This window comes from Peromyscus eremicus, chromosome 1 (assembly GCF_949786415.1).
Source record: "Peromyscus eremicus chromosome 1, PerEre_H2_v1, whole genome shotgun sequence".
NCBI lineage: Eukaryota > Metazoa > Chordata > Mammalia > Rodentia > Cricetidae > Peromyscus > Peromyscus eremicus.
The window spans coordinates 159,573,954-159,591,445 of NC_081416.1; the positions used below are offsets into that span (position 1 = coordinate 159,573,954).

At 54.1% G+C, this 17,492-nt stretch overlaps 2 protein-coding genes across 4 annotated transcripts; one reads left to right on the top strand and one right to left on the bottom strand.

Annotated features, from left to right (window-relative positions):
- Positions 1–1,245: 1,245 nt before the first annotated feature.
- On the bottom strand, positions 1,246–11,251 carry LOC131922175 (galactoside 2-alpha-L-fucosyltransferase Sec1-like). Its single transcript, XM_059276901.1, has 3 exons — positions 11,120–11,251; positions 7,050–7,161; positions 1,246–2,352 (listed from the first exon to the last, which is right to left on the bottom strand). Coding segments are annotated over exons 1-3 (1,143 nt in total). The 5' UTR covers positions 11,122–11,251; the 3' UTR covers positions 1,246–1,323.
- On the top strand, positions 6,641–16,846 carry Ntn5 (netrin 5). 3 transcript variants are annotated; one of them, XM_059276890.1, is made up of 8 exons: positions 6,641–6,975; positions 7,370–7,515; positions 9,005–9,649; positions 13,487–13,675; positions 13,851–14,000; positions 14,323–14,376; positions 14,741–14,821; positions 16,403–16,846. In XM_059276890.1, exons 3-8 carry the CDS (start codon positions 9,025–9,027, stop codon positions 16,792–16,794), a joined length of 1,491 nt encoding a protein of 496 aa, XP_059132873.1. In that variant the 5' UTR covers positions 6,641–6,975; positions 7,370–7,515; positions 9,005–9,024; the 3' UTR covers positions 16,795–16,846. The 3 variants fall into 3 exon arrangements, with proteins under 3 accessions (XP_059132873.1, XP_059132853.1, XP_059132864.1); XM_059276870.1 differs by lacking the exon at positions 13,487–13,675 and having other exon boundaries at positions 6,645–6,975; XM_059276881.1 differs by lacking the exons at positions 6,641–6,975; positions 13,487–13,675 and having other exon boundaries at positions 6,997–7,515.
- The last annotated feature ends 646 nt before the right edge of the window (positions 16,847–17,492 follow it).

A 17,492-nucleotide genomic window follows, 5' to 3' on the forward strand; every position in this document is an offset into this window, starting at 1 on the left:
GTCTGTGACCCCAAACCCTGCAGTCCGTGGGCTGCAGGCCACTCAGAACATAGCCTGGAGGGATATGGATATATAGGTTTCAACTAAGTCTCTAACGTACCAACAAAGACTCAGAAGTCACATGTGGGGGTGAAAACCTGCTAGATCAGAGAAGCCGAGAAGCAACCAGCTGACCTTCCTTTTTGGCTGGAGACCCAGCAGGAGACCAATCTCTCCACTCATCTGAAACCAAAAAGCAAGCATGAAACTCCAGTCCGGCCCTCCTCCTTCCGGTGTGGCTCTCTATCCATACTCCTGGCTCCTCTGGATTCTCTATGGCTAATTCCGGTCAACTAGTTGCTGACTCTGCCCCTGAACCAAGGATGATTTTATTTAATTAACGCAAATGCAAACTTGGGGTTCACAGTGTGATGGAATACCCCGCCACAGCTGTCCACCACCTGGCACTTTCATCAGACCTGCCCTCCAACTTCCCTTCCCTTCTCTGAAAAGGCCACTACCCCAAAGCCCAAGCTCCCAGCTGCTATGAATGCCATGTCCCCATAACACCAGGGCAGGAGCCACACCATCACCAAACACCCCCCCAAGGACCCTGCAGTGGATGATCTAGGAAGGGAGGCACAAATGTGGCTCTGCTGGCTAGTTTAATGTCAATTTGATAAAAGCTAGAGTCTTTCTGGAAGAGTATCAGTTGAGAAAATGTCCTCACCAGACTGGCCTGTGCTTTTCTCAACTGATTCATGTAGGCAGGCCCAGCTCACCCTGGGTGGTTTCTGAGCACCTGGGTCATATAAGGTGTCACCCTGAGTCCTGGGTCATACAAGGCAGCAGGTTCAGCAAGCCACGAGGAGCAAGCTGGTAAGTGGCATGCCTCTGCGGCCTCTGCATCAGCTCCTGCCTCCAGGGCCTGCCCTTTGAGTTCCTGTTCTGATTCCCTCAGTGACGGCCTGTGATGTGCAACTGTAAGGTGAAATGAGCACTTTCCTCTCCAGGCTGTTTACTGTCATAGCGTTTTACCACAGCCACAGAAAGCCTAGCTAAGCCGCTGCCCTCCACGGGAAAGCATTCCTGATGCACACGTTAGGCCTGTGGTGGCCAACTCTCTCTGGCTATAGAGGAACTCAAGTCACCTGTGCATGGTGCTGCTGAGGTAAGCAGAGGCCATGCTCACATTTTCAGGGTGCACAGGAAGACGGTGAGGTGATATCACTGACCCAAGATCACTCAGCTGTGAAAAATGTGAGACTGGATTGGAACTGGATCCCGAGTATGTATGCAGCAGCAAGCCTCCAATGCCTCTTGGGGGCCCAGGTTGAGGTGTGGCTAGAGGTTACTCCGTTGGGCTTGTCCCAAGTCAGCAGCGATACCTACCCAATTGGGCAGGTAGGCTGCTTGTGGCTTGAAAACCATGTGGAAAGGGGAGTTGGGTTGGGTAAAGTTAGCCAGGTAAACAGTGTCCCCACCTGTGAGGTAGGCAGCCCAGATCCCAAAGGTACCCACTGTGATGATGGTGTGGTTGCACTGCATGAGCAGTGCAATGTCCCTGGCAGGCGATCCTCGAAGGCCATTGCCAGCGAACACCACATCCCCTCGGGAGATACTGATGCTCCTCCGGCACCAGGCCATGTCATCACTGGTGACCACGAAGACTGGAGATGGGTAACGTGCCCGGAACCTGTCCAGGGCCTGTTCCAAGTAACCCCGGTCAGCCACCACGCCCTTCCACACATTGGGCATGACATGCACATAGTCCCCCCGGCGCACATGGACACCCACAAACGTACTCGGCTGGCTCCCATTCACCCGCAGGCCACGCAGGAAAGCCTGGGCCTCCTCACGCACGTGGTCATGCAGGGTGAACTCCTGCAGGATCTCGGGGCGCAGGTGGTGGTAGAAGGTCCAGGAGCACGGGTACCCAGTGAGGCGCACATAGCGTCCTGGGATGTGGCGGTACCGCTCCTCCATCCAGTCGTTGAGGTGGTAGTTCTGCCACGGGGTCTTCCTGTCAGTGTCGCTGTGCAGCACCGGGAGGCTGATCCTGAAGATGGGCGCCAGGGTGCTGTGCATGGATGCGGGGATGAACGCGGGCTTTCCGTTCATCCTGGCCAGGGCGAACAGCGTGGCGTACTCGCCCATCTGGTTCCCCAGGCGGCCTTTGACATTGATGGTGAACATGCCCTCCTGGGGCAGGTTTCTTGGAGCTAAGACCACAAGGGCTGAAGAGGCCCAGGGGGCAGGCACCAGAGCCAGGCGCCGGAGGCTGTGGAAGATGGTGGAGAACACAAAGATCACGCAGAGGAAGTAGAAGGTAGAGAGGGATGGACGAGTGACCGGTCTGGAGTCCTTGGAGAGCTGTAAGAGAAGACAGGGGTCAGGAGGGATGCTTAGGGGCCAGAGTCTGAGCACAGCCATTCAGGGAGTGTTTCTGTGGCTCTGGGGACAGCCCCACCCTTTATTAGCAATGTGATGGGGCTTACGGTACCTCTCTGACTCTTTCTCTCACCTGACTTGGTGTGACCACTGAAAACAGCTGGTTAACCATATTTTACCTGATTCCAGCCATTTCTATGCTCCTAACCTCAGGGGGTGCATGAAAATTAAATGTGAATACAGTAGCTTTTCCTGATTCATAGTTTGACCTTCTAGAGTTTCAATTACTTAACAGGGTCAAGTGTGGTTTGGAAGTATTAAATGGAACATTCCAGAAATAAAGAATCTATACATTTTAAGTTTTAAGCTGAGGATGATGAAATCTTTTAATACCCTACCCTAGCCCGGCCCCACCTCTGGTGAGTCATCCTTGGTTCAGTGTATCAAGCTGTAGGTTTTGCATGCTCTGGTCACTTAGCTGTTATCCGGCTCATTGTCAGAACTACAGTGCTGTGGCCAGCGAGATGACTCAGCCGGTAGATCCTTCCAGGCAGGCCTCATGTCCCAAGTTCAAAGCTTAGATGCCCTTGAGTGGCATCTCCTGAAAGTTTTCCTCTGAAGAGAACTGGAGTGTGATGTTCAAGTTATCCTTACCTCACGACATGATGGCTCCAGAGGGCAGGGACCATGGAGATGGGATATGCTAGAGAGGCACTAGAAGAGGCCCCTTTAAGTAGGAAAACTAAAGGTACCACAGGGTATGCTGAGCTCTGGGAGATCACATCCACCATGCAGCTTTTATCCCAGCACCGTCACGGTTACTCTGCTGAGCTGTTTCTTACTGAGCCTGATTTATAAGCTCCATGGGAATTTATGGAAACAGAAGTGGGGCTGTGCATAGTCTATGGTCCTAGACTATAACCACACCACTGAAGCTGATTTTCTAATGTCCTCCCATCGTGCCCAGCCCACAAGGAGTGAGTGTGTCTCACGTGCCAGCAGCTAGTGGGTTAGGAGAGCATGGAGAACTCCGCAGAGTGTAGTACAGAGACCAGGCACAGGGCTGTGGGGGGCTAGGTCAACGGGTCATGTTTGCTGTGAGTCTTGGCTTCCTGTGGTTCAGTTTAACCTCTTTTGCAAGAAGTGACTGGCCACAGGACCCACAAGCACTGTGTTTCTCACTGTCTCACAGATTCAAGCTGCCTAGCATTCCTGCCTCTATGAACCCACATATCCCTGCACCTGCCAGAACCAGTCAAATGTGACAAATGAAGCAAACAGTGACCGGGGCTCGGGATGGGCAGTGCCCACTTCCTGCTTCTGAAACACTACTAGTTAGGCTGTATCATTTTGGCCTTTATAGGTAGGTCTGTGATGAGCCTATTTCTAGTAACCATTTCACTGAAAAATAATTTGCATGTAGCTGGAGAATTTTTCTCCAGCTCCCACCGCCAAGTCCCGCCAGTCCCAGAGCCCACTTATAAAATAAACACACAGACTCTAACATTATTTAAACTGCTTGGCCATTAGCTCAGGCCTATCATTGTCTAGCTCTCACTCTTATATTCAGCCCATTTCTATTAATCTTTACTTTGCCACGTGACTCGTGGCTTACCGGTACTTTACATCTTCCTTGTCTTGGCTGTGGCTCCAGCCGGTCCCTCTTTCCTTCCTCCTTCCTCAATTCTCCTCTCTCCTTGTCCCGCCTCTACTTCCTGCCTGGTCACTGGCCAATCAGTGCTTTATTTATATAGAGCGATATCCACAGCATTTGCATACTAGACTCCACCTATGTCAGTGTTCAATATGGCTCTTAGTGTGCTCAGAGCTGGCTAAACACCTGCTTCATCCCAGACTGCACCAGTGCTGGCTCATCTCCCACACTGCCACCTTACTCAACTAAGTTGGCGTTGCCTCTGTGACTTGCTGAGCCACGTGGTTAGTCTGTGGACACATACAGCGCTGGACCTGCGATTCCCACCATGCTGTAGCTGTGTGAGCTACCGGCTGTGGGAAGGCCACGGTCAGCCTGCCGCCACACTAGCAGGCGTGGGTTGTTTCCTGCTTGTGATGGACAATGCTGGCATGACTCACAAGTGTCCACATAGACACGTTTTTGTTCCCTTGGGCACCGTGTAGAGCAGCACTGCTGTCAAATGTGGCCCGTTGTCCCCGATTTCAGGAACCAGCAGCAATGTGTTAAGGGTCCCATTTCCCCGTCTACTGTCCTTTGCTGTTGGCTGACTGTGGTGGGGGGTGGTGCAGTGGGCCTCCCCAAAGAGACTGTGTGTTTTAACCTGTGGGTTCTGCCTTGGCACCACCGGGCTTGTCTGGACTCGTCTCTGCTGGGTTTTGGTGGTGCTGGTGTTTGTTAGCTGGACAAGTAGAGTTATCTGGGACACCTCCTGGATTGAGAAAACGCTTCCATCAGATGGTCTGTAGGCAGTTTATGGGGCATTTTATGGATTAATGATTATGGGAGACCCCTAGCCCCCTAGCCCCCTGTGGGCAGTGCCACCCCCGAGCTGGTGGTCGTGGTTTGTAGAATAAAGCAGGTAGAGCAGACTACAGAGAGCAAACCGGTAGGCAGCAGTCCTCCATGGTCTCTGCTTCAGTTACTGCCTCCAAGTTCCTGTCCTGACTTCCATTCATGATGGACTATAAACTTCAAGCTGAAATAATCCCTCTCCTCCCCAAGTTTGGTCATGGTGTCTATCACAGCAGCAGAAAACAAACTAAGACACCACCCTAAGGACAGACGGACAAACTAAGACACCACCCTAAGGACAGACGGACAACCTCTTCCTTTCTCAGGCTCCAGCTTTCGCAGGGCCCGAGTCTTCAGATGTCCCCTCCTGCACACAGTGATCTGCTTTCTCCTGTGTATTCTATGTGCAAGCCTCAGGGCTGGGCGGCTGCCTCGGCTCCTTTACTCCTGTACCCCAGGCCTCTTGCTTTATTATTAACCTGACCACTTTTGGAAGTCTGAACATTCTTGAGTTTAACTTGGGTCCCTGGCAAGGTCAGCCAGCTGGACCACAGATACTGCACACCATACATACAGGTGTGCTAGAAACACTCTTCTCTGCTTCACTTCACAAAGCGAATTAGCTCTACTTGAGGCCCCTCACACACACAACTTTTTTTAAAATCCCAGTCATTTTCTCTCCTGTCTCCTGGCTGTCTGCCCAACTCAAAGCGGAGCTCCCAGGCCAGCCAGAGCACCAGGGCAGGACAGGCACAGAGAATCTGGGCCAGTGAGAAGCGAAAGGGCTCCAGAAAGGGTGCGGCCTCGGGAGCACTTCCGGGTAAGTGTGGGCTGCTTTGGGAAGTGCTCTGCTGCTGCCATCTTGCAGGAAGGCCTGGCCTTCATCCTGCTATCTCAAGAGTGCCCTCTTGAGGCTCTTCCGCCTCAAGACCTAGAAACCCCACAGAGCAGGAGTGGAGGCTGTGCTACCCGGCTTCTTTCCTAAGGCTGGTGACAGAGACCCTCCAGCAGAGTCACTGTGGTGGGCAAGAAGGCCTGAGCCCTCCTGAAGCCAGGCCCTGTGAGGGTTTAAGGTCCCCATATTGGGGAGCCCCGGAATCACCTCTGGATTCCTGGGTGGGCGTGACACTCCCTCTTGTGCTTTTAACGGCTGGTTGCCTCATTCATCCCACAGTGGACATCATCTGGTTGACAACCACCTAGCAGCTCAGGCTACCCAGAACAAAGCAAGAAAGGAAGGTTCCTCTGGGGACAACTTAAGGATTCACCATGCTAGTGAGGGAGGATCCTACAGCATACCCAAACTTCCCTTCAATGTCCTGACAGGCAGGGCCAGGCTCTCTTCTCCTGGCCATCCCTCTGAAGGCACAGCTCCTGTCCCTGCTCAGCAAACCATACCTAACTGTCTACAGAGCAGAGCAGCTTCCCGTCTTTCTGTCTAGACGGTGGCCTGCCAGGGCCAAGGCTGGGGCAGACCTGGGAGGACTTGCTGGATCCACTAGTCCATGTGTCGCTCTGCAGCTCCCAGAGTCCTTGCTGGGAACGTGCTTCTCTGGTATGGGGTCTGCTGGCCCAGCCTTCTCTTAGAGCTCACACCTCCAGCTTTCTGGGTCTTGTAAGTAGCTCTCATCTGTCCCTGTTCTTGCTCCTGCAAGACCCCAACCTCAAGGGTCACCTGGAGCCAGTATAGGGGCATCTCTCCCTCCCAGGGCAACAGGTCCCTGAGTCTTGTCCTGGGCCAGTTCTACACAATGGCAAAATTGTAGCTGGAAACGGGATGGGTGCTCTAGGACAAACTACACGGTTTGCCTTGCTCAGAGGGAAGCCACAGCACTCAGACAAACGCCACAGTTGTGTGAGCATGTCAGGCTGGAAGCCCTGGGGTCATGAACACCAGGTGCTGGACTGCCTTCAACCTTCACAGTCCTCTTTTCCTCCCCAAGTTCAAGCCAGCTGGATACATTTTTACTGCCCTCCTTGCACACGGCACTGGCCTCCGGCTTCCCCTGCAGCGGTCTAACCTTAACCCTGAGTTAACCCACATGTGGGAGGAGGCTGCAGGGCTGGGACTGGCTGGGGTCGGCCAGAAGCAGGGGCTGGCAAGCTAAACTCCCGAGGTAAGAGGGGCTAGGGCAAGGGGGAACAGTCAGGAGCCCAACCTCTGGACCCCCTCCGGCAGCTGTACTCCTACCTGCCCGGATCCTTCTAAGCCAGCTTGTTGGGGGCCACCAGGCTGCAAGCCTGCTGGGGGCGACAATGCTCCTGTCCCACGCAGTCTCGGGTGGCGTGGCTGGCAGGGGTCCCTGTGGGGAAAGCGTGGCTGCTGTTGGCCAGGGTTTGGGGCGGGCAGTGGTGTTGGATTCTGCAGGCTTTGCTTTGAGCTCCCGCCCAGAAGCCCCACTAGCCTGGCCTGAGAACATCTACTCTCAGATTCTTCCTGAGAGCCCACCACGGCAGGGCTCCTACAGAAGAGTGTGTGGCCGGCTCACTACACGACGCTCTTCTCTCCAGGCAGGTCTGACCATGGCTGGGTCCTAAGAGCCGGGTAGGGGATGCATGCCAAAGTGGGGAAGGCAGGCAGGGTCTCTTATGGACCCCATCGGCCCAGCAAGGCTGACTGTGGGCCTACGGAGTCCGGCTGGGCCTGCCACTGAGAGGTAGGAAGGCTGCAGGCCTGGACGGGCTGGGGCTAGATTCCCCCTGCCCCAAGAACATAAGAGAACTCATAGCCTGTACTTCATGGTGTTAGGAACCAGAAGGTGGGACCCTGAAATTATCCAGCAAGAAACGTGCTTACACGAGGGGATGGGACTTAGGGAAGCTGGCCAATGCAGCGTTACGGGTACATAATGGCTCCAGATTCCTGGGGGCAGGGACCAGGCCTATGGTCTGGGCAGGGGAGGCATCCAGTATGGGAACTGGCAGAGGAGCACAGGGCTATGTAGCTCTCAACCTAGGTGCAGGGGGCTCAGGAAAGCCCTAAGGTCCCCAGCCCTAAGTAGGGGAAGTTGAAGGCCTTAGTCCTCTGGCTTCTAACAGTCTCTGGACTCTGGATTTCTGGTTTCTAAGTGCCCTGGCATCTGGCACACACCCTTATGCCACCTCCTGCTTTTTGTCTTTCCTCCCGTATTTAAACCCAAACATCAGCCCCCTCATCTGCTTCAAGGGCCTAAGCACTGTGGGGAATGTGGGGATTTGGATCCATGTCTGAGATTTGGGGTAGCAGGCGGGGCCCCTGCCCAGAAAGTCCCAGAAATGTAACTGCAGCATCCTAACACCTTGAGTCCTACAGGAAGGCCAGGCTTCTGCCTTTCCAGTGCTGCAGGGGTTCTGCACTCCAACTCTAAGGTGTTGTTGGTTTCCAGCCCCATACCCCATCCTTTCCTCAGCTCTGTTCTCTGACTGTACACCTGGAGGGGAAAGGGTTAAGGGTGGAGGGCTGGGGTAGGTAGCAGAGAGGCCAGTGCTGTTTGGCAATAAAACCCCTCTCCGTGCTGTGTGTGCACGGGTTGTGGAGAACAAAGTTAGAACCCCATGTGGGAAAGCCTTCCACTCTGGTCTAGGTGGGCTTCTGACTTCCTACTGGGCACTGGCGGCTGGCTCTCCCTTCTCTCTTAGGCTCCTCACTGTCTTCCGCTTTCCTGAGTGTCTCTGCACCCACCTGCTCTTCCCTCCCAGCTCCAGATCCTCCCAGCACCATGCCATCCAACCACCCTTCCAGTGTCCCATCCTCTGCTGTCTGTCCCTCTGGCTCCCCCGAGGTTTGCACGCCCCGCCTATGTCTTTCTTCCTCAGCCATGCCCCCCATCTCTTCCCTGACCCATCCTTCTAGGTGTTCACATCTGTTGGTTCTGCTTGTTCCTCATCTACCCCTCACCCTCTCCCCAGGGCCTCTACCCCCTCGACACTGATGGATAACTTTGGGGTGTTAAGCTCTGGATTAGTTCAGGCAAAATTCTCGATTTTGCTTGCGTTCTTTTCCCCCTGGGTTATGTAAACAGTAATTCTCCCCAGATGGAACTATTTTCCTCACTTCAAGGCAGCTGGGGAGGGGGCTCAGGCAGGGCTGGGAGGAGTGCAGGGTCCCCAGGGGTTCTCAGCAGGGTGGAGGCTGACTGAGGCCCCATCTGCCACCTCTGTCTCCAGGTGCCAGCTCTCCTGTGGCCATGCCCACTGCCTTCGTCCTCTTGCTTCTTCTTGGCCAGGCCACCTCGGATCCATGCTATGATCCAGAAGGGCGCCCTCGCTTCTGCCTCCCACCGGTGACCCAGCTGGTTGGCAGGGTAGCAGCCCCCTGCCGTCAGACTTGCACTCCTCCTGCAGCCAGCCCCGGCCCTACCTGCAATGGCAGTCTGACACTGGACCTGGATGGTCCCTTCCTCTTGACATCTGTCACTCTGCGATTCTGCACTCCAGGGCCTCCAGCCCTGGTTCTTTCTGCTGCCTGGGCCATTGGAGGTCCCTGGAGGCCACTATGGCGTAGGCCTGCCTGGCCTGGAGCTCTGGGGGGGCCTGAGAAGGTAACCTTTCGCTCCCCTCCAGGCCCCAAGGCCAGGGTAGTGGCTAGCCACCTCCGTGTGGAGTTTGGGGGCCAGGCAGGGCCGGTGACCACTGGGGTAAGAGGCCGCTGCCAGTGCCACGGCCACGCAGCCCGCTGTGCTGCCCAGGCCCAGCCCCCACGCTGCCGCTGCCGCCACCACACTACTGGCCCAGGCTGTGAGAGCTGCCGCCCATCCCATCGAGACTGGCCCTGGCGGCCTGCCACACCCCAGCACCCTCACGAGTGCTTGCGTAAGTCGTGGGTATTGTCCCAAACCCTTGCCACTACTTGGCCCCCTAGAACAACATGCAATTGGTCCCTTGTCCCCAAACATGCAGAATGTTCTCTTCCCCTCAGAACTGTGTTTCTTTGCTTGTCCTCACATTGTGCTATGGCCTGGTTCCCCTTCCTTATTTGCCAAGCATGTCAGACACACAGACACAGACACATAGACAGACACACACACACACACACACACACACACACACACACACACACACACATATGGAACCCTCTGTCAGGAACTCCACTCACTAGATATAACCACATGACACCAGGGACAGTCCTGAGCAGAACATATCCCAGGGCAGGGTGTGGCACTGGGTTTGAGCAAGGGTACAAGCAGACACATTTCCTGACTCCTGGAGACATGGCACAGGAATATATGATCATAAAACATTCTAATGGACCACCAGCTACCAGCCCATTGTCTGGATGGAGAGACTGTGGCCACAGTTCACTTACACAAAGTCACACAGGTACCAGGTATGACTATGGGTCCCAGAGTGCTGTCATACTAGGTGCCCCAGACACAGCCAGGAGCAGCTTCAGCAGATGGCTTTGCCCAATTTTAGCTCCTCTGTGTTGCTGGAGAGCTTCTCTCCAGGTCCCACCAAGCCCTGCAGTCCCACAACCCACGTATAAAATAATCACTCAGACGCTTATATTACTTATAAACTCTATGGCCGTGGCAGGCTTCTTGCTAACTGTTCTTATATCTTAAATTAACCCATTTCTATAATCTATACCTTGCACGTGGCTCGTGGCTTACCGGCATCTTTACATGCTGCTTGTCCTGGCGGTGGCTGGCAGTGTCTCTCCCTCTTCTTTTAATGTAAGCGTCTGTGTGTTTATTTTATAAGTGGGCTCCAGGACTGGCGGGACTTGGTGGGACCCGGAGAGAAAAGCTCTCCAGCTACACCTCTGCCCACAGCTGTGTGACCTCGGGCAAGGGATTTAACCTCTCTGCACCTGTTTTCTTCTCCCATGAAGTGGGGACAGTGACAGCACTGTCCCTAAGGCTGCAGAGAAGCCAGTGAGCCAGAGTGCACAAAGCCCTGGAGCCCAGCCCCGTCCCTCACTTGTGAGCACCTGCTATGCTGCCTATGACATCACTCCCAGGCAGAAAGGAGACCTGGCAGGAACAGAGCTCAGGTGACTTAAGGGAGCTGTTGTCCCAGATGCTGTCATCCCTAGACCCCCCTCTGACATCTCCTCCTGCAGCCACACTGTCAGCTGTGTCCACTTCTGCTGTGACCGACCTTCAGCCTATGGGTAATTAACGCACCGGCAGACAGAAGAGGACAGACACACACACACGCGCGCGTGTGCACACACACACACACACACACACACACACACACACACACACTCCTCAGCCTTTCAGGGAGGCCAGCTCCTTCTGCCCTCCACCATCCCAGGGACCAGCAGGGGAGACTCACATGTCCTGAGGCTGGGGCAGGCTCCATCTTGGGCTTGGACAGGGCCTGGGTGCTAGGGAGGCTGTATCCCTGAGTATGATCACAGCTATCCAAATTAAGAGAAGTGCAGCCCTGGGGACCTGGATGAGAGGAAGTGACACATCTCTGTGGCTTTACAGATAAGGTAGCTTGACTGTCCCCTACCTGTCAGGTTGTTTCAGACGGGGAAGTGAGGCAACGCCATCACTCTGGGTCAGACAGGAGCTGAAGTCTGCCTCTGCAGAGGTGCTGGAGCAGCACTGCCCCGAGAGCCTTCTAAACCCTCGGGGGACGGCAGAGAGCCTCACTGGGCAGGGAGCAACCGAGGCTCAGGAAAGGAGTGCCGTTTTCCCAAGAACACAGGGCTGCCTCTACCTGCCCACACCACTCCTGCTCTGCCCCGGGGAGCTGCCAGCCCAGGTTCTCAGCCTCTAAGTCCAGGTCTTTTCATAGAGTCACCAGGCTTCTTTGATTTAACATCTCTCTGGAATTCCTGCCACACATACAGAACCCTGGGCCTGGTGATGCTGAACTAGCCTCTGGTTTATGTGGATGGGTTTTTTGTTGTCTGTTTTAGTTTTTCTAAGACTTGTTTATTATGTATACAGTGTTGTCTGCATGTATGCTTGCAAGCCAGAAGAGGGCACCAGATCTCATTATAGATGGCTGTGAGCCACCATGTGGTTAGTGGAAATTGAAATCAGGACCTTTGGAAAAGCAGCCAGTGCTCTTAACCCCTGAGCCATCTCTCCAGCCCCTCCATCCCCTCCCTCTCTTTTTGACAGTATCTCACTATGTAGCCTGGGCTGCTTGGAACTCCATATGTAGAGCGGGCTGGCCTCAAACTCATAGAGATCCACCTGCCTCTGCTTCCCGAGTGCTGGGATTAAAGGCGTGTGCTACCACTGCCTGGTTGCCTGGCTATAAATTGCTGGGCATAGTGGACACGCCCTTAATCCTAGCACTCCGGAGGCAGAGACAGGAAGATTTCTGTGAATTCGAGGCCAGCCTGGTCTACAGACTGAGTTCCAGCACATCCAGGGCTACCCAGAGAAACCCTGTCTTGAAAAACTAAAAAGAACTAGCCAGGCATGGTGGACTCTAGGATATACCCGTGCTCAGGAGATAGAAGCATTAAGATCATAAGTTCTGGGCCAGCCTGAGCTTCATGGGGCCCTGTTTCTTCTGCAACCAACCAACCAAATATATGAAAAGTTTCCTCGTGTGTCTGATCAGCAGTGGGGTATGGAAGGCATGGAGGTCCTTGTACTCACAGAGTAACACTAGGGAACCAGACTGTTAAACACACGGCTGTCCCTTCCAAGGGAGGGATGTAGAACTTGTTTTCCACCCAGAAGGCTGGGAGCAGCCCTGGTTAGTATCCTGGTGACCTCTGCACTATCTGTGTAGCCGAGACCACACCACATCTTCTCCCCACACACAAACTTACCTTGGTTTTCTCAATCTATAGAACAGCTTGTTAATCTATAGAACATCTTTATGGAAGACGTCACTTGTACTTCACAAAGAGTTTCAATGTAGTCATGTCTTAAGCTTTGTTGTGCACACAGGATGGAGTTAATTATCACCAGAAAACTTCACCAAATTGTGCTGTGCTTAAATATGTCTAAAATAAACTACTTAGGGTCAGACTCTCAAAGTTTAAGCCAACACCAGCTACTGAGTCATGTTCAACTCAACTACCTTCTTGCCTCCCGTGGGCCGTTACTCTGCTGGCTGTGGTGGTCGTAGAGACCCGTTTGACAATTACTGCCTTCAAGAATCTGAAAAATGCTCCCAGGAAAACACACACGTTCACCAGACCTGTGGGCTTTGTGGAAACCTTAGAGTACACACTCAGATTCTGCCTCTGGCTCCTTCCTGGCCATGCTGCCTCGGGCAGGTGACTTCACCTCTGTGTCTCATTTCCCAATCTATAAAACGGGATAGTGCTGTCCAGGATGACCCACACTCAGAACCAGTGCCTAGTGCATGGAAGAAGGCTTAGCGCATACTCTGTGCTGGGTTCTGAGTTAAACATGCTTATCTTAATCTCCTTGGATGTAAACCCAGCCAGTGGGGCTGAGCTACAGGATAGAGTAGCTTCAGGCAGAGGCAGGGGTCCCCCAGCCCAGCCCATTCTTTCAGCAATATGACCTCTCTGGAGGGTCACAGTTCAGCCTGAGAATTCAGATATCCTGGGACTGAGAAGAAACTCAAAGGCAGTTCCTAAAACCACAGACCTACGTTCTTTCCTCAGGAAGGATGGTAGGGAAAAGGCTGGGGATGGGAGACAGACCTGGCCCTAATGTGTCTGTGTGACGGTTTCTGACATCATCTTGTCCCTAGCCTGCTCCTGCAACCAGCATGCCCGACGCTGCCGATTCAACTCCGAGCTATTCAGGTTGTCAGGTGGCCGTAGTGGGGGTGTGTGTGAGCGGTGCCGCCACCACACAGCGGGGCGGCATTGTCACTACTGCCAGCCAGGGTTCTGGAGGGACCCAAGCCAGCCCATCACTAGTCACAAGGCATGCAGGGGTGAGTGTGGCCTGAAGCCAGGCCAAAGGGGAAAGGACACAGAGCCAGGGTTCTCTATTGGCAGGTACAGAGGTGGGCTTGAGGGAGGGGGCTAGAGTCTAGATGCTTGGGGAGGGATCACAGGTTTTGCAGGGAGCCTCTCGGTCCCAAACACCTCATTCCTTTCGTCATGAAGCCTGCCACTGCCATCCAATTGGAGCAACAGGAGGGATGTGCAACCAGACCAGTGGCCAGTGCTCGTGCAAGTTAGGGGTCACAGGCCTGACATGCAATCACTGTGGTCCTGGATTCCAGCAGAGCCGCTCACCCAGGATGCCCTGCCAACGTAAGTCCCACGGCACTTGATGCCGTAAATCCTGGACCCGGATGGAAGATAACGGTACAGGTTTGAGTGGGAAACGGTAGTGTGGCTTTGGCTTTTGGGTGGTAGTGGATGGACTCTGATTTCTCCAGAGAATTTGGGTCTGAAACTATACCACAGACTCTTCAATCTTGGGAAGAAGAAGGCTAAGGTTTCGGACTCCTTGTTCTTGAGGGAAGGGGCGGGTCTGGGGAGGGTAAAGGATGGCTGTACCCTTGGGAGTTGGCATACCTGGATTCCTCGTGGTGATTCCTAGAGTTTAAATTGAACTTCTCTGGTCTGACAGGAATTCCAGAGGCAACAACTGCCCTTGCTACTACCCCTATTGCGTCCCGATCTGGTAAGAGGCTGGCACAGACACTCCAGGCAGCAAAGGGAATCTGGGACGGGCTGACTGGGTCCGGAAGGCACCCAGCCCTCCTTTTTTGTTGTTGTTTATTATTATTACTATTACTATTGGTTTCATTTTAGTTTTGCTTTGTTTTTTTTGAGACAGGGTTTATCTGGGTAGCCCTGGTGGAACTGGGTCTGTAGACCAGGTTAATCTCAAACTCATAGATTGGCCTGCCTTTGCCTCTTGAGTGCTGAGATTAAAGGCATGTGCCACCAGGGGCAGACAGTGTAGCTGTCTGTGGAAATGGGGTGGGGAGATGGGCTGTGATCCAGGCTGTGGAACCTACTGCAGAGAGCCTGACCCTCTCCAGACCCACAGTGTCAGAACTATTGCAACGTTTCGGACACCAGCGTGCACATGAGCCTTCAGAGGTACTGCCAGCAGGATTACGGTAAGAGATGGGGAAAAAGGGCCTGCCTTCTTCCTGCCCTGCCATTTTCTTATTTTGAATGGGAAAGGATATTGACCCTAAAGGACTCTTCCTTGCCAGGATGTGTGAGAACAGAAGACAATGGTGGCGGACAGTGGGGAGGAGCCCCTACCTTCTTGTGTCTCCTTGTCCTCCATAGTCTTCATTTGCAGTTTCATCCTGTCCTTCAGCCTGACATCTCCGAGTGCTGGAAGGAGAAGAGGGGTCTAGAGGAACAGAAGGGCCCTGGTTCTCTCCTGTCTTTCTTCCAGTCTCAGACCTGAGCCTTTGTCTCCCTCCCCATCAGTACACACCTGTCCGCAATCCGAGGCCCACGAGCTCAGCTCTCAGACGCTCGCTCGGGAGTCAGGCCTAGCTAACAGAAACAACCCAATCCCAGCTACTTCCTTCCATACAGGACCATGGGCCCCTCTGCCCTCAAGATCATCAAATGACTTCAGGGTCACAAGTCTTTGAAGTGGAGCTTCTTCCACCCTCTTCTCAGGGGTACTGACCCCACAAATCTGGCCTGTTAGTCGGAGCCCAGCCTCCAGGTCGGCCTGACCCTTCCCTGCCATAGCACTGACTCATGCTAGCATGACCTTAACCAACTCTCAGGCCTTAGCGCTCAATTCATCCTTTGGACCCCCAATTTACCCCAGAGCCTTTCTGGCAAGACCCATCTCTCCTGAGGCCTCCAATCCGGGACCTTCTCACTGTTACACCAATACTCTGGACTTAGCTAGGCATGGTGGTCCAGGCTCAAAACCTCCAGTTCCCAGGAGGCTGAGGTAGAAGGACTGCAGTGAGTTCTAGATTAGTTTACATTGCAGAATAAGTCCTAGGCCAGCCTCAACATCTTAGTGAGACCTTGTTGCCAGAACAGTAACTACCCTGGAATCCTGAGGCTACTGTTAATAGTAACAAGATCCCAAAAGTTCCAGCCAGTTTTATTGGAAGGCCTCAGGAAACTCCCTGCCTGACCTCCGTTGAGCATCATCCTGAATCTCCACCTCCCTCACCTTTCTCAACCACAACCCTGAAACTCTACTTCACACGCTCTTCCTAATTACAATTTTGGGCACCCCCTGCAACTCACGTGGCCCTTACAACCATGATCCTGGAGTTCCCCTCCCCCATGTCACATACCATTGCAGGCCACCATCCTAGACCATCTCATCCGCCCTTCCCAACTTTGATCCAGGCCTCTAATTCATGTATTCAGACCAGTGGTTCTCAACCTTACTATGCAGCGACCCTTTAACACACCTCCTCATGGTGTGATGACCTCCGGCCATAAAATTATTTTCATTGCTACTTCCTAATTATAACTTTGCTACTGTTATGAATCATAAAGATCTGTGCTTTCTGACCGGCTTAGGTGACCCTTATGAAAGGGTCGTTCAACCCCAAGACAGGGGTCGAGACTCCACTGTTTGAGAACGGCTAATCCAGACCCTGCCTGCCCCTTTCCTCTGCCAACATGTAGGGTCTTCTCCATCAGGCCTGTCCCGGCTCCTCAGGGACATCCTCCTACTTGTCTGACTTGGTGTCTTCCCGCAGTTCTGCACGCACAGGTTAAGGATTCCGAACCGCTTGCGGCGGCGGCGGCGGAGGCGTCGGTGGCTCCCGAGTGGCGGCGGCTGGCCGTGCACGTGCTGGCCGTGTACAAGCAGCGCACGTGGCCCGTGCGCCGCGGCGGCCAGGAGGCCTGGGTGCCCGGCGCCGACCTGGCCTGCGGCTGCCTGCGCCTGCGCCCGGGTGCCGACTACCTCCTGCTGGGCAGTGCTGCGGCCCACACCCACCCCGCACGAGGCCTCGTCCTGGACCGCCGCGGCCTCGCGCTGCCCTGGAGGCCACACTGGGCCCTGCCGCTGCGGCGGCTACAACAGAAGGAGCGCGGGGGCGCCTGCCGCGGCCTGCTGCCTCCCACCCGGCCCGGGCCCCGCGGCTGACCTGAGCCTGACCGCCTTAGGCAAGGTGCGAGTCCGCGCAGAGCCTTTGACCTCGGCGTGCGTGCGTGCGTGCGTGCGTGCGTGCGTGCAGAGCCAATCCGAAGCTGCAGCGCACCTGACGCCATTCCGCACGCACGTGCTTCTGCCATGTAGCCATGAGCGACTTTTAGCAAAAGGCAGGAAGCCGCAAGCAGGCCTCTGGGAAGTCACCCCGTCGGCCTGTGAGCCTAAAAGTTATTTGTCCCAATAAAGCCTCATGTCCCGTGGAGTTGTGTCCACAGACCCCTGATCCATGTTGGGAGAGTCTTTAGGGGGCGGATGAAGAAGGCCTTGAGTAAATTTGCCAAGCTGAAGTACTAAGTGAGTTTTCTGAGCGAAAGTGCGTAATGCTCTTAGAGGAAAGGACTCGAGTGGAGTCACTGGGTGCTAGTTACATGTGTCGCTTGATGGTTAACCAGAAGACAATAGGCTAGGTATGGCTGGGAAAGGCAAGAAATTTGACAAGGGCGCCAGAGGTCTCACATATCCAGAAACTTTGGCATTTAGATAGTCTTTAGTATTCTTATGGGCCTGAAGATAGTCTCCACGGGGGGAAAAAGGGAACTTTGAATATCACATGGTCTTGAAATATGGTGTAGAGCCATGGTGGTACACGTCTCGGCACTTAGGAGGTGGAGGAGGATCAGGAGCGCAAGGAT

Coding starts and splice junctions, on each gene's coding strand:
- Ntn5 (XM_059276890.1), top strand. CDS start 9,025: ATGCCCACTGCCTTCGTCCTCTTGCTTCTTCTTGGCCAGGCCACCTCG. Junction 9,650..13,486: donor GCACCCTCACGAGTGCTTGC/GTAAGTCGTGGG, acceptor TCTTGTCCCTAG/CCTGCTCCTGCAACCAGCAT. Junction 13,676..13,850: donor TAGTCACAAGGCATGCAGGG/GTGAGTGTGGCC, acceptor TTCGTCATGAAG/CCTGCCACTGCCATCCAATT.
- LOC131922175 (XM_059276901.1), bottom strand. Junction 2,353..7,049: donor GCTTAGAAGGATCCGGGCAG/GTAGGAGTACAG, acceptor CTTCTCTTACAG/CTCTCCAAGGACTCCAGACC.